General features: G+C 37.5%; 4 protein-coding genes and 1 pseudogene across 5 annotated transcripts, besides 1 other annotated feature; 4 read left to right on the forward strand and 1 right to left on the reverse strand.

Moving 5' to 3' along the window:
• Positions 1-461: 461 nt before the first annotated feature.
• On the reverse strand, positions 462-2,699 carry TVAGG3_0295290 (annotated as a pseudogene). Its single transcript has one exon. A coding segment is annotated over exon 1 (2,238 nt).
• Positions 2,700-2,964: 265 nt separating this feature from the next.
• Positions 2,965-3,495, forward strand: TVAGG3_0295300 (protein of unknown function, DUF4106 family; the record flags this gene model as incomplete). The annotated part of the gene is made up of 1 exon (XM_051229262.1): positions 2,965-3,495. A coding segment is annotated over one exon (531 nt), but the record flags the coding sequence as incomplete, so codon positions are not given.
• Positions 3,496-5,348: 1,853 nt separating this feature from the next.
• Positions 5,349-10,165: a mobile genetic element.
• TVAGG3_0295320 (protein of unknown function, DUF4106 family) lies at positions 6,770-7,503 on the forward strand (the record flags this gene model as incomplete). Its single annotated transcript, XM_051229263.1, has 1 exon — positions 6,770-7,503. A coding segment is annotated over one exon (734 nt), but the record flags the coding sequence as incomplete, so codon positions are not given.
• Positions 8,412-8,897, forward strand: TVAGG3_0295330 (protein of unknown function, DUF4106 family; the record flags this gene model as incomplete). The annotated part of the gene is made up of 1 exon (XM_051229264.1): positions 8,412-8,897. A coding segment is annotated over one exon (486 nt), but the record flags the coding sequence as incomplete, so codon positions are not given.
• On the forward strand, positions 9,358-9,759 carry TVAGG3_0295340 (uncharacterized protein; the record flags this gene model as incomplete). The annotated part of the gene is made up of 1 exon (XM_051229265.1): positions 9,358-9,759. One exon carries the CDS (start codon positions 9,358-9,360, stop codon positions 9,757-9,759), a length of 402 nt encoding a protein of 133 aa, XP_051098995.1.
• Positions 10,166-12,835: the final 2,670 nt, after the last annotated feature.

Below are 12,835 nucleotides of genomic sequence, written 5' to 3' on the forward strand. Positions count from 1 at the left end.
CACCAACACCTGAAAATAGTGGACTTACTGGTGGACAGAAGGCTGGTATTGTTATTGGCGTTCTTCTTGCTGTTATTCTTATTATTCTCATCATCTACTTCGTTTTCTGCAGGAAACCATCTAAAGATAAATCATCATCTGATATCCAAGATGATTCCGGCTCCGGTGTTAATGTGTAATTTAATTTAATTAAGGATGTCAATTTGGAAGAAAAGTGAGAAAATTCCTAAAATGCTAAAAATGAATTTTCCAAACGTACTTTTTTATCTCATTTTTTTGATTTTGAAAAAAATTTGGAGAGAAGAACTCTTCGTTTTTGAATTTTGTCACGATGGTTTTAAAGTATATTATTTTTGTATATTTTGAGAGAAAATTATATTCTCCTAAAGTGAAAACAATTTTCCAAATTGCAGCTCCTTCAAAGATTTCTGAAGACTCAACGGTTAAAATTACAGTTTCTATCACAGAAGCAACGCCGAACAAATGCTTGCCACTATTGTGAACTCGCTTTTGTTGGAGAGACTCTTGAAAACTTCGACAGCTCCTCTTCTATCACCCATTCTGAACTTGAACAACAAGTTGAAAATGGCAGAAATCGGAGTATCTGCAGGAGAAAACAGAGAAGATTGAATCCTCAACGCGGAAACAACTTCTTCTTTCCCTCCAAACATGGAATGTCGTGCTTGCAACCTCGGACCTCCCAAACTACGTGAAACACACTTCCAAATAATGGAATCAGTTGGAAATCCATGGTCATTAGCTATCTCAGCTATTTGAAGTGCTTCTGACCATGTTCCTGTAGTAGGATTCGTTAATAATTGCTCACCCATAAGCTCTAACCGTTGCTGGGCGGTTTTTAGCGGTTTTAAGAGGGCAGGTGAAGTGATTCTTTTTACAGATCTCCAGTCTCTTGCAATAACGAATTTCACGGCTTCGTCATTGAGCGGGGAGACGAGGACGAGTCCATTTCCTGTTACAGCGAATGAGGAAACAGAAAAAGGACAACTTTCCACTTTTTCAAGTGAAAAACCAAATTTTCCGTCTCTCGCGTGTACGTACAATCCGCTGGATGATCTCTCGAACTCTATCCTGTCTATGTCGATGAAAGGAGAGTATGTTTGCTTCGATGTACCGAAAGCAAAGTCGTAAAACATAATTACGCCGTCTGTGTCAGCAGTTATGATGCAATCGCCTTTCCAAGCAAGACAAGTTGTCCTGGAGTTCTCCCGTGAGTTACGCAGCCTCAGAACAGGCATCTGTGCTATGCCGTTCTTGTATGTGTAGACTTGGATTTCTCCGGTAGATAATAATACGGCGAAATTGGGAGTATCGCCTTGGAAACATGTTGCTGGTATTCTGGATACTTGGACTGCAACAGCGGTGATGGATGTTTGAAGAGTCATCGGCTTTTGTTTGACATCATAAAAAATACCAAGGTCGTATTTGCCGTGGACGAAAACGCCGAGCTCCTCTGAACATATTAGGTCTGTGGCAGGGCCAAGGCGAGTGTGGATTGGAATAACTTGGCGCTTGGGAAGATTTATTGATCCACACTCGGTTTTTGAGTACCACAGAAGGACATCTTTGGTAAGGAACTTGATCTTTTCAATGGATGTGCTGGATGCAAGGTAGTTCTGTGTGTATTTCCCTTCTGAAACGTCTGCGAAAATTATCTTTCCGGTTGGAGTGCCGAAAGCAAGGATTCCGTCGTAGAAATCGTAACAGGTTGGTATCTGTGGTATAATTTGAGACTGCGCGATGACGTAAGGTATATCATCTTTTATGGCAAACATAACTAAGCCATTTGATGGAGAGAACGCGATGTATCGCTCGGGAAGTGCACGGTTACATGCAGCGGATAGTGGTAAATACTTCGATTTTAAGTCAAACAGCTCTCTTTTCAATTTTATTGTTCCTGATTTTGTAAAAATGTAGTCTTCGTTACAGATATAGATACTGAGTGACGAGTCTTGACCATAAACTGTAATTTCGTTGTCATTTGTTAAAGAAGGAAGCAGTTTATGGAAAGATGATTGGGATGATTCATCGATTACAAGATTTCGGCCAGATTTGGTCGCTATGTTAAACGTAAGTATTTTTCCTTCAAGCATAATTAATAAAATATTACTAATATGGGGATGATGTTGAATTTCTACGATTTTTTCTGATTTATCTAAAGTATGGGATTGAGATTGAGATGTTGGAGCCTGCTTGGCATTCTTTGACGTGATAATTGTAAAGGATGGACCATTAGAATATAGAATTGCAGTGAATATATCTGAACTATTAACAGCCATCCTTGTATATGTACCAGGAACATCTATCTTCCAAAGTATTCGTGAGTTTTTCGCTTGATCTTCAGCTTCATACGGCCAAAAATCGATACTATAAATTGTATTTGGTTCTGCAAAGCCTAAAACGATTTTACGGGACCATTGAAGCTCCGATACATACTGAGCTTCAGATACTTGACGAGTGATTCCGAGTGTAAGACCTGATTCACAATCCCATAACAAAACTCTTCCGCAATCGTCTGAAATTGCAAGATAAGGTAGCTCATAGTGGAATTTAAGGCAAGTTATGTTAGAATTTAGAATTTCAATGGATCATAAGAAAGAAATATCATTTTTAGTAGTTTTATAGAGATAAATTGTGCCTTTACCGGCTAATGCAAGTAGCCCACATGCTTCCCAGTCCATGCTCCCTGTGTTGAACACTTTACTAGGTGGACAAAGTGAAGCAAATCGTATCTTAGCTTTATTAAAAGGATTCGCTTGCATTTTTTTTATAAATTGATATCGTCAAAAATTTTAATTCTACAATGTTTTAAATATATTAATATTTAGTTGTACAGAATCAAATCACATCTACTTGAAAAAAAAAAGGTAGTGGGGCTTCCAGGCGCGTTGCGCCCTCTAGCCCCGAAGATGTTTAGTATAAAACCGCTTTTTAACTTCACTTAAAATGCCACGTAAGCTACGTAAGAATATACGTAAGAGGAAGGGAGCATTGAAACATCCAATAGTAAAACTGACACCACAACAACAGTTGCAACAACAAATGCTGAATGACCCCACTATGTTGCAACAAATGTCAAGCAACCCTATGCTTTTAAACCGAGTTATTGGTGCACAGAGTGGAGGTTTAAGAGCGGCACTTTTAGCGAAAATGGCAGGCTATGGTGGAGCTGCAGACGGAACAGCTTATAACCCTCAAAGTCAAATGAATTTGAGTTCACTCAAAAATCAAATAACAGATGTCAAAAAGTCAAACATAGACATACAGAAACAAATAAGTGAAAACGAAAAGAAACTAGAATATGACAGACACACAAAGAAACTCAATGAGTTAAACGTAGAGAAAAAGAAGAAAGAAGAACAACTGAAAGAACTAAGTACAGAGGAATATGCGAAAAAAGTGTCAGAAAAAGCAGCAGAAGTAGCAAAAATGGAACAAGATGTTATAAATTTGAAAAACCATACTACTCAATATAAAGTACTGAAAGATGAAGAAATAAAACAAAAAGCCCTGAAGACATATATGGATAGCGATGAGTATAAAAAAGAAGTTGAAGCAAATGTAAAGGCAGAAAAACTTTTACAGTTGCAAAACCAAACCGTACAGTATGAAAACTTAGCACAAGAAAGTAAAAATAACGACGCAGCCATGCAAAAGGCAATGAAAAGCGCAGAATATATAAAAGCTAATAATGACTGGTTAGACGCCCAAGCCAACGCTAAAGCAGCCCAACTTATAGGGTCAATAAGGACAAAAATACAAGCGGATGAAGACAGTTCAAATGAAGCTTTAACGAATGCTGACTTTAAGAACGCCTTCGAAGCTCTTCATAGTAAGGTGAAACTAGTGAACGACTTCTCATCTGGAAAGAAACTGAAGTCTGAAGGTTTCGACAAAGAGTTAAAAGAAGTAGCACAAAATATGACGAAAATAACAGATGCAGCAACGAGACAGGCAGTTCAAAGTGCCCATGACGCCGTTAGAACAGCTGTTGTGGAAAGTCAAGAAAAAGAGTTACAACAGACCAAAAGAGACCTAGTAAATGCTTTCTTAAGAACGAAAAGTCAGGTAGGACATTATGCTGCAGATGGAACATATGTGCCAGCTGGTGGAACTTATATACCAGCTGGTGGAACTTATATACTAGCTAGTGGAACTTATATACCACCAAACCCTCCAAGAGAAGCACCTGCACCAGGACTACCTAAAACATTTACATCGTCACATGGACACAGACACAGGCATGCACCAAAACCAACACAACAACCAACAGTTCAAAATCCAGCACACAACAACAACAACAACCAGCACAACAACCACCTCCACAACCAGCACAGCAAACCAACAGTTCAAAACCCTGCACAACAACCACCTCCACAACCAGCACAGCAACCAACAGTTCAAAACCCTGCACAACAACCACCTCCACAACCAGCACAACAACCACAAACAGAGCAAGGACATAAAAGAAGTAGAGAACAAGGAAACCAAGATTTCTTAAAAATGCTTAAGGAAGAATATGGTTACCCAGATACTCTTGACTTTAGTGACAGATATAAAGAAGCTATTAGAAAGTTCAAGGAAGGAAATACAGACCGAACCTATTTAGCTTTATGGTTCAGCACCAAATGGGATATAATTTCAAACCTGGAAAATACAAGCTCGCTAAGGGATATGATTTAATAGCATATCATCCAAATGACATGAACGAATTTACTCCGAGATATTTGGTGTCAGAGCTAAATGACAATTCAACTCTCTTCATGAAACGCGTAAAAAATAGAGACGGAACGAAAGAAGAAAGGTTTATGAGTCCGGATGACTTAGATAGGGAACTTTTTTAAAAACGGTCTCGGAATATATGAAATGCCAGCAGATGAGGTACAAGAAACTCAACAGGAAGAAGTTCAGATACAACCAGACATGGAAGAAATAGTTCAGCAACAACAGCTAGAAGAGCCTGAAGGAAACGAACAAGTCCCTCCTTTGGAAACTAACCTCACAGAACTAGATGAAGATTTGGAACAGCCGAAAAATCTTGACCCTCAACAAGAGTATGAGGTGAATATGGAATCTTTCCAAGAGTCTAAAAAAATTCGGCTGACATAGTAGAAGAATATCGAAAAATGTTTGCCGACATACAAAAGACTCCAACATCAGATGAAAATATTCAGCATAGAATGGAAGTACTGAAAGATAATGTACGCAAATACAACAATCCTTTTTACTTACGACCATATAACGTTCAATCTTTGGCTGAACTCGGTGAAAATAAAAGGTTAAATTTCAACAAAACATATAGAAATGAAACATTGTTTAAAGTTCATTCAGAACCTAACCAATATGGAAACAAACCTACTTTTGTTTCTGCAGACTATGGAACTACAATGAGATGGGGTCATAAAGCTAATCCGGATAGGTGGTTCATAAACTTACAACCACAATTCCAAGAAGTTGTAGACGCAATGGAAGTGAATGGTGAACCAGATATAGCTGGTATTTTCAGCGCGGCTTTAATGCCATTGAAAGATATGAAAGATGCAGATATTTTGAACCAGTATGAAATGAACATGGCTGATGGAAATATAACACCTGACGTTCTAAAACATTTATCTCAAAGAACTACACAGAACCATAGAGATGGTATATTTGGTGAAGAGTTTAGAAAGACAGTTAGGGAGAGAGAAGGAAGAGAACCTATTGTACATGACCTTGCAAACGAAAGTTTACAAAATGTCATAAAAACTTACTTTGCAGACAATGAACCGAGAAGGGATGAATATTTAAGAAAACTCAAATGGACAGTACCAAATGAAATGTTAGTATTGAAAAACATGTTCCTTGACAAAATAAAACCAACTACAGAAATAAATGACGAAAGACTGAAACATTGGGTAAAAGCTTTCCCATTCACAAAAGATATTATTGGTAACATGGAAAGAAAACCAGAATGGCTACAAAAACATATATTTGGAAACGAGCTTATTCCATATGGACAAGCTCTGTTTGAAGAGCTTGAACCGGAAACTCAGGAAAGAGTCATGCAAACAATACGCGAAGACTCAAATACAAACTATGACAAAATCTTTCTAGGATATAGGTTACCTGAGATGGGCGACCAGAGCCCAAAGGCAAAAAGGACATGGGAAATTTACAACATACTAGGTGAACATGAGGCAAAGATGCAACAACTTGAAGCAGAGGGCAAGTTACCAAAAGCGACACCAAAGAAGAAGAGAAGAGTAGAACAAAGTGAAAGTAGTGAAGAAGTAACTTCATCTAGTGAAAGTAGTGGCAATGAAGGAAAAAGAAGAGTTAAAAACTCAGTCAGGAAGAAAGTAAAGCTTGGTCCGAGTGGGTTCTATTATGACATATAAATCCAACTATTCTATATTTTTACCCATATGAAATGTACGCCGCTCAGAATATAACGCCAACAGTTTTGGATGCCATGAATGGAAATGTTTCCGAATGGTATAACGAATGCGACAATGCCATTAGAAGGTCAGAAATAGTTCCTGGAACTTACGAATATACAACTGCTGTTTCTTATGGAAACGTAGGTGAGTTTGGAGAAGGTTCTTCAACAACAGTAGATATTGCTTGCGACAGGTTTCATATTATTTCTATTGACAACTCTTTCTTATACGTGGAACAAGACATTGAAATAAAACCTTCTGCCAAGTTGTCTGAAAAGAAAGGTTGCAATGGAATTTTCTATGTCGGATACCAATATGCTCCAGAAGTTTTCATGGGATATAAGATATATTCTAACTCTGACTTAGTTCAAACAGTAACATGGGCAAACTATGAATGGTTCGCTTTAAGAAACTCAGTACAACCACAAGCTAGAGAACAAACAGACCAGTATGCAACTATTGAGAAAATAAGAAGACTTGACCCTAACGTTCCAGGAGTTTATGTTAACCTTTCTGGTTCAGATGGAACTGCTGCCACTAAAGTAAAACTGAAACTTAGAGTTCCTTTGTCATCTTTCCTCATCTTCAGGTTTTTAAGATACTTGCCAAACTGGGCAGGAAAAATTTCTATCGAACTTACTCCAAGCAAAAATAACTTAGTCATTGCACCAACACAAGACCCATTCACTCTTACAGACGTAAAGGGAACAAATAAAACGTCATTCGCCGAATTTTGCAAAGACAAAGTTGACTTAGACTTTGGTTTCTCAAACCTCAACACTGAAGTAAACTATTATTTCAATGCTGCTGGAGATGCTTGGGACCCAGTTAAGTTCACATGCGAAAAATTTGAATGCAAGAGAATAGAAAGCAGACTTGCAGTCTATATGTTGGACCCAGATATTTCAAATGCTTTAGCTGCCAAATATATTGCAGTTCCACTTATGTTCCCTATACACCAAATATCTGTCAAAGACTTTGCAGGTGAAGTTGGAAACCAAAGTGCTGACCCAGGTGCAAGAACAGATATTGCCTTAACAACTGCAATGAAACATGCAGATACTATGTTTGTTCTTTTCAGACGAACTATAAATGACTATTCTTGTTTCTACAACCCTGGTATTAAATATCATATAAACATAGATGGCAAATATTATCCAAGAGAAGAATATTCTACAGTTGAGGATATGAGGTCATACAACTTGACATTAGATGCTATGAACTTTAACAACAACTTCACAACAACCATTAACCCTGAAATGCAAAGTTCTATTATGCCATATGTGAAAGTATGGACCCATACAGGAGGTCAAAAAACTCAATATACAAATGGAGACCGTTCAAACTTTTGGCTTGGCATTCCATTTGCTGACTCAGAAGACTTTATGGGTGGTATTTCAACTGTTGGTACAGTTCAAATACAATATACTGGTGACAGAGACGGTCCAGATGAATTGAAAGCAAAGAAGTTTACAAAACCAATAGCACTTTTCACGGAAGATGCTCTTTTGAAAATTCGTTCGATGAAACCTGCTGGGGCTCCTCAGATTGGCATAACGACAGCTTCCATCGAGCAGATTTTGGCAGCAGGTCAGTAAGTTGTTCTTGAACTGACTTCTCTCCGTCAAATATTGACAGTACGCCAGTTTTGACATAATATTGTATTATAAACTTTCCTTTAGAAATATCTGTAAGTTTTGAAGTTATATTTTTGTCTGCTTCAAGAACTTTCACCATTTCAGTTATACCAACTTTCTTTGCTTTATGAAAATATTTAGGTTCAGCAAAGACTGCTATTCTATAACATTTTCCATTGTTTGTGTAAAGAACTATTCTGTCAATGTATTTGTATTGTTTGTGTGTGTAAACTTTGTTTTGCTTCAATTCGAAGAGATATCTGAATACGTCCATCTTTTTATTCTAAGTAAAATGTCATTTCCGAAAAATAGAAGTGTAAGTGTTTCAAAAGGTTTAATGGCGGTGGCAGATGTGAAGTTAAATTCACCAACTCAAACAAACAGTCAAAGTGTTGTTGTCAATGTCAAAGACAGAGATGTTGAAGTGGGGAAACCATACGAAGACGAAGATGGTATAACAATAGTTCCTGTAAAAGAACAACCAACATATCCTGAAGTTAGCAGAGACTTAAGTTCTGTTGCAGATATTCGAAACGACTACCAACAACTGAAAGACAAACTTAAAACTCAGGAGAAGATTTGTCAAGCTTTAAGTATAATGTTAAACTTGGTCGAACACAACCCTGTAAAAGTGAACTCATATGTCATTGCACCTCATGAAGTTTTGAAAGAACTATTGAAACTTTTGACAGAGGCAGACGATATAAACATCAAAGAAATAGAACCCGACATTAGTTGCTGTGGTGTTTCATATAATGTCATTGACAAGATATACGTTATGAAAGGAGGTGAAACGTTGAACTTAAAATATAGTTTCCCAGACGTTATAAAAATATTTGACGACCACAACATTTCATTAAAATTTATTTGCTAAGTAAATGGCAGAAGACATAATGGTTTATACTATTACGACTAAAAACCCTGAGTCATATAATTCTATAACAACAAACTTACAAAGTCCTCAAGGACGATATTGTAAACTAACCTTAAACACAATGACGACTAAAGCCTGTTTTGCTCTTTTGACACCAGAAGACTTTATTGTTGTGAATGGTAAAAAATACTCCTTTGAAGATACTTACTCAGATATACCACCAACAGGTTTTGTTGACTTATTTAATACTTTAAGGACGGGTGTAACATGTGCTGCAACTAGAGCAGGTTTCATTATGTTTGGATGTCCGACTGAGTTTACTATAAACGATATGAGTTATAATACAAAACTTATATCTGGTTTTTACTACCAACAGTTTCCTATAACAGGAAAAGGTGTCATACAAGGAATGTCTGTTCCATTGACTTTAAGCACACCAATCTTATATATTGTTTCAAACTTAGGTTCAAAGTGTTATTCGAATGTCGACAGAAACTATTATGACCAAAAGATACTTATGCGTATAAACAATACTTTCTCTGCTGGTTTGCCTATTGTTCATTCGAATGCAGAGTTTTCAGCTTTAGTAAACTCAAACACTTTAGCAAACATAAACTTAACCTTAGTTGACGCAAACTTTGTTCCTGTAAAACTTTTATGTCCTATGTATTTGTCAATGACGGCAGAAAGTTTCGAATTGGAAGATGCAACTGGTGAAAGTATTGTATTACAAGAACAACTTCAACAACAAATAGCTCAAGAACAACAAATGCAACAAATGGAACAAATGGAACAACAAGCTCAAGAATAAAAAAATATTTTTTTTTATTTTTATAAAAAAATGTACAGAATAGATGTTTCAGATTTTTATGACTTCCAAGCATTCAGAAATATGTGTCCATTTCGAGACTATAACAAAGCAGTCGAGAATTTGAAACGTTTAGTCATTTATGTTGACTCTGCCCCAGAATGTTATGTCATGAAAGAATGGGATGTTGTCTTTAACAAACCAAGAGCAACAATAGTGTCTGAACAAGAATGTAGACAGAAACTTAAGAAAATAAAAGTTGTACAAGTTGGAAGGAAGATGTTAGATGCTTGGGATATCTTATTGTCAAAGTTAGAAGATTTTTCAGTTCGAGGTATAAAGTTCTATACACCATCTCCAAACTTCTATTCTATCTTCACTGGATATAAATACGAACAAGTAGAATGGACTTTCAAAGTTAACGCTCCAGAGGATCATAATAAGACAAAGTTACTTGTTGTTGTTGAGTTCGCCGCCAATCATAAATCCAACTTAGGTACCGGTAATGTTACATATTCTTCCACAGTCCCCACACCAGTTATCGAGAGTGTTCAATACAACGATGGCAACGAAGTAATTTCAGGCAATCCATACACAGCCAAAATCATACTCGAAACAGGCTTAAATATTACAAAGACATATTATCTCTTTGCAACAGAAAGCGAAGCTTCCAACGCCTCTGCCACTAGCGTCAAAACATCACAAAATGTTAGCACTGCAACAGCCGTAGCAAGCACGAACAAGACAGAATGGACTTTCAAAGTTAACGCTCCAGAGGATCATAATAAGACAAAGTTACTTGTTGTTGTTGAGTTCGCCGCCAATCATACATCCGAGTTAGGTACCGGCAATGTTACATATTCTGACACACTCTCCACACCAGTTATCGATAGAGTTCTTTACAACGATGGCAACGAAGTAATTTCAGGCAATTTATACTCAGCCAAAATCATACTCAAAAGTAACTTAACAATTACAAAGACATATTATCTCTTTGCAACAGAAAGCAACGCTTCCAGCGCCTCTGTCACTAGCGTCAAAACATCACAAAATGTTAGCACTGCAACAGCCGTAGCAAGCACGAACAAGACAGAATGGACTTTCAAAGTTAACGCTCCAGAGGATCATAATAAGACAAAGTTACTTGTTGTTGTTGAGTTCGCCGCCAATCATACATCCGAGTTAGGTACCGGCAATGTTACATATTCTGACACACTCTCCACACCAGTTATCGATAGAGTTCTTTACAACGATGGCAACGAAGTAATTTCAGGCAATTTATACTCAGCCAAAATCATACTCAAAAATAACTTAACAATTACAAAGACATATTATCTCTTTGCAACAGAAAGCAACGCTTCCAGCGCCTCTGTCACTAGCGTCAAAACATCACAAAATGTTAGCACTGCAACAGCCGTAGCAAGCACGAACAAGACAGAATGGACTTTCAAAGTTAACGCTCCAGAGGATCATAATAAGACAAAGTTACTTGTTGTTGTTGAGTTCGCCGCCAATCATACATCCGAGTTAGGTACCGGCAATGTTACATATTCTGACACACTCTCCACACCAGTTATCGATAGAGTTCTTTACAACGATGGCAACGAAGTAATTTCAGGCAATTTATACTCAGCCAAAATCATACTCAAAAATAACTTAACAATTACAAAGACATATTATCTCTTTGCAACAGAAAGCAACGCTTCCAGCGCCTCTGTCACTAGCGTCAAAACATCACAAAATGTTAGCACTGCAACAGCCGTAGCAAGCACGAACAAGACAGAATGGACTTTCAAAGTTAACGCTCCAGAGGATCATAATAAGACAAAGTTACTTGTTGTTGTTGAGTTCGCCGCCAATCATACATCCGAGTTAGGTACCGGCAATGTTACATATTCTGACACACTCTCCACACCAGTTATCGATAGAGTTCTTTACAACGATGGCAACGAAGTAATTTCAGGCAATTTATACTCAGCCAAAATCATACTCAAAAGTAACTTAACAATTACAAAGACATATTATCTCTTTGCAACAGAAAGCAACGCTTCCAGCGCCTCTGTCACTAGCGTCAAAACATCACAAAATGTTAGCACTGCAACAGCCGTAGCAAGCACGAACAAGACAGAATGGACTTTCAAAGTTAACGCTCCAGAGGATCATAATAAGACAAAGTTACTTGTTGTTGTTGAGTTCGCCGCCAATCATACATCCGAGTTAGGTACCGGCAATGTTACATATTCTGACACACTCTCCACACCAGTTATCGATAGAGTTCTTTACAACGATGGCAACGAAGTAATTTCAGGCAATTTATACTCAGCCAAAATCATACTCAAAAAACTTAACAATTACAAAGACATATTATCTCTTTGCAACAGAAAGCAACGCTTCCAGCGCCTCTGTCACTAGCGTCAAAACATCACAAAATGTTAGCACTGCAACAGCCGTAGCAAGCACGAACAAGACAGAATGGACTTTCAAAGTTAACGCTCCAGAGGATCATAATAAGACAAAGTTACTTGTTGTTGTTGAGTTCGCCGCCAATCATACATCCGAGTTAGGTACCGGCAATGTTACATATTCTGACACACTCTCCACACCAGTTATCGATAGAGTTCTTTACAACGATGGCAACGAAGTAATTTCAGGCAATTTATACTCAGCCAAAATCATACTCAAAAATAACTTAACAATTACAAAGACATATTATCTCTTTGCAACAGAAAGCAACGCTTCCAGCGCCTCTGTCACTAGCGTCAAAACATCACAAAATGTTAGCACTGCAACAGCCGTAGCAAGCACGAACAAGACAGAATGGACTTTCAAAGTTAACGCTCCAGAGGATCATAATAAGACAAAGTTACTTGTTGTTGTTGAGTTCGCCGCCAATCATACATCCGAGTTAGGTACCGGCAATGTTACATATTCTGACACACTCTCCACACCAGTTATCGATAGAGTTCTTTACAACGATGGCAACGAAGTAATTTCAGGCAATTTATACTCAGCCAAAATCATACTCAAAAATAACTTAACAATTACAAAGACATATTATCTCTTTGCAACAGAAAGCAAC

This window comes from Trichomonas vaginalis, chromosome V (assembly GCF_026262505.1).
Source record: "Trichomonas vaginalis G3 chromosome V, whole genome shotgun sequence".
Taxonomy (NCBI): domain Eukaryota; phylum Parabasalia; order Trichomonadida; family Trichomonadidae; genus Trichomonas; species Trichomonas vaginalis.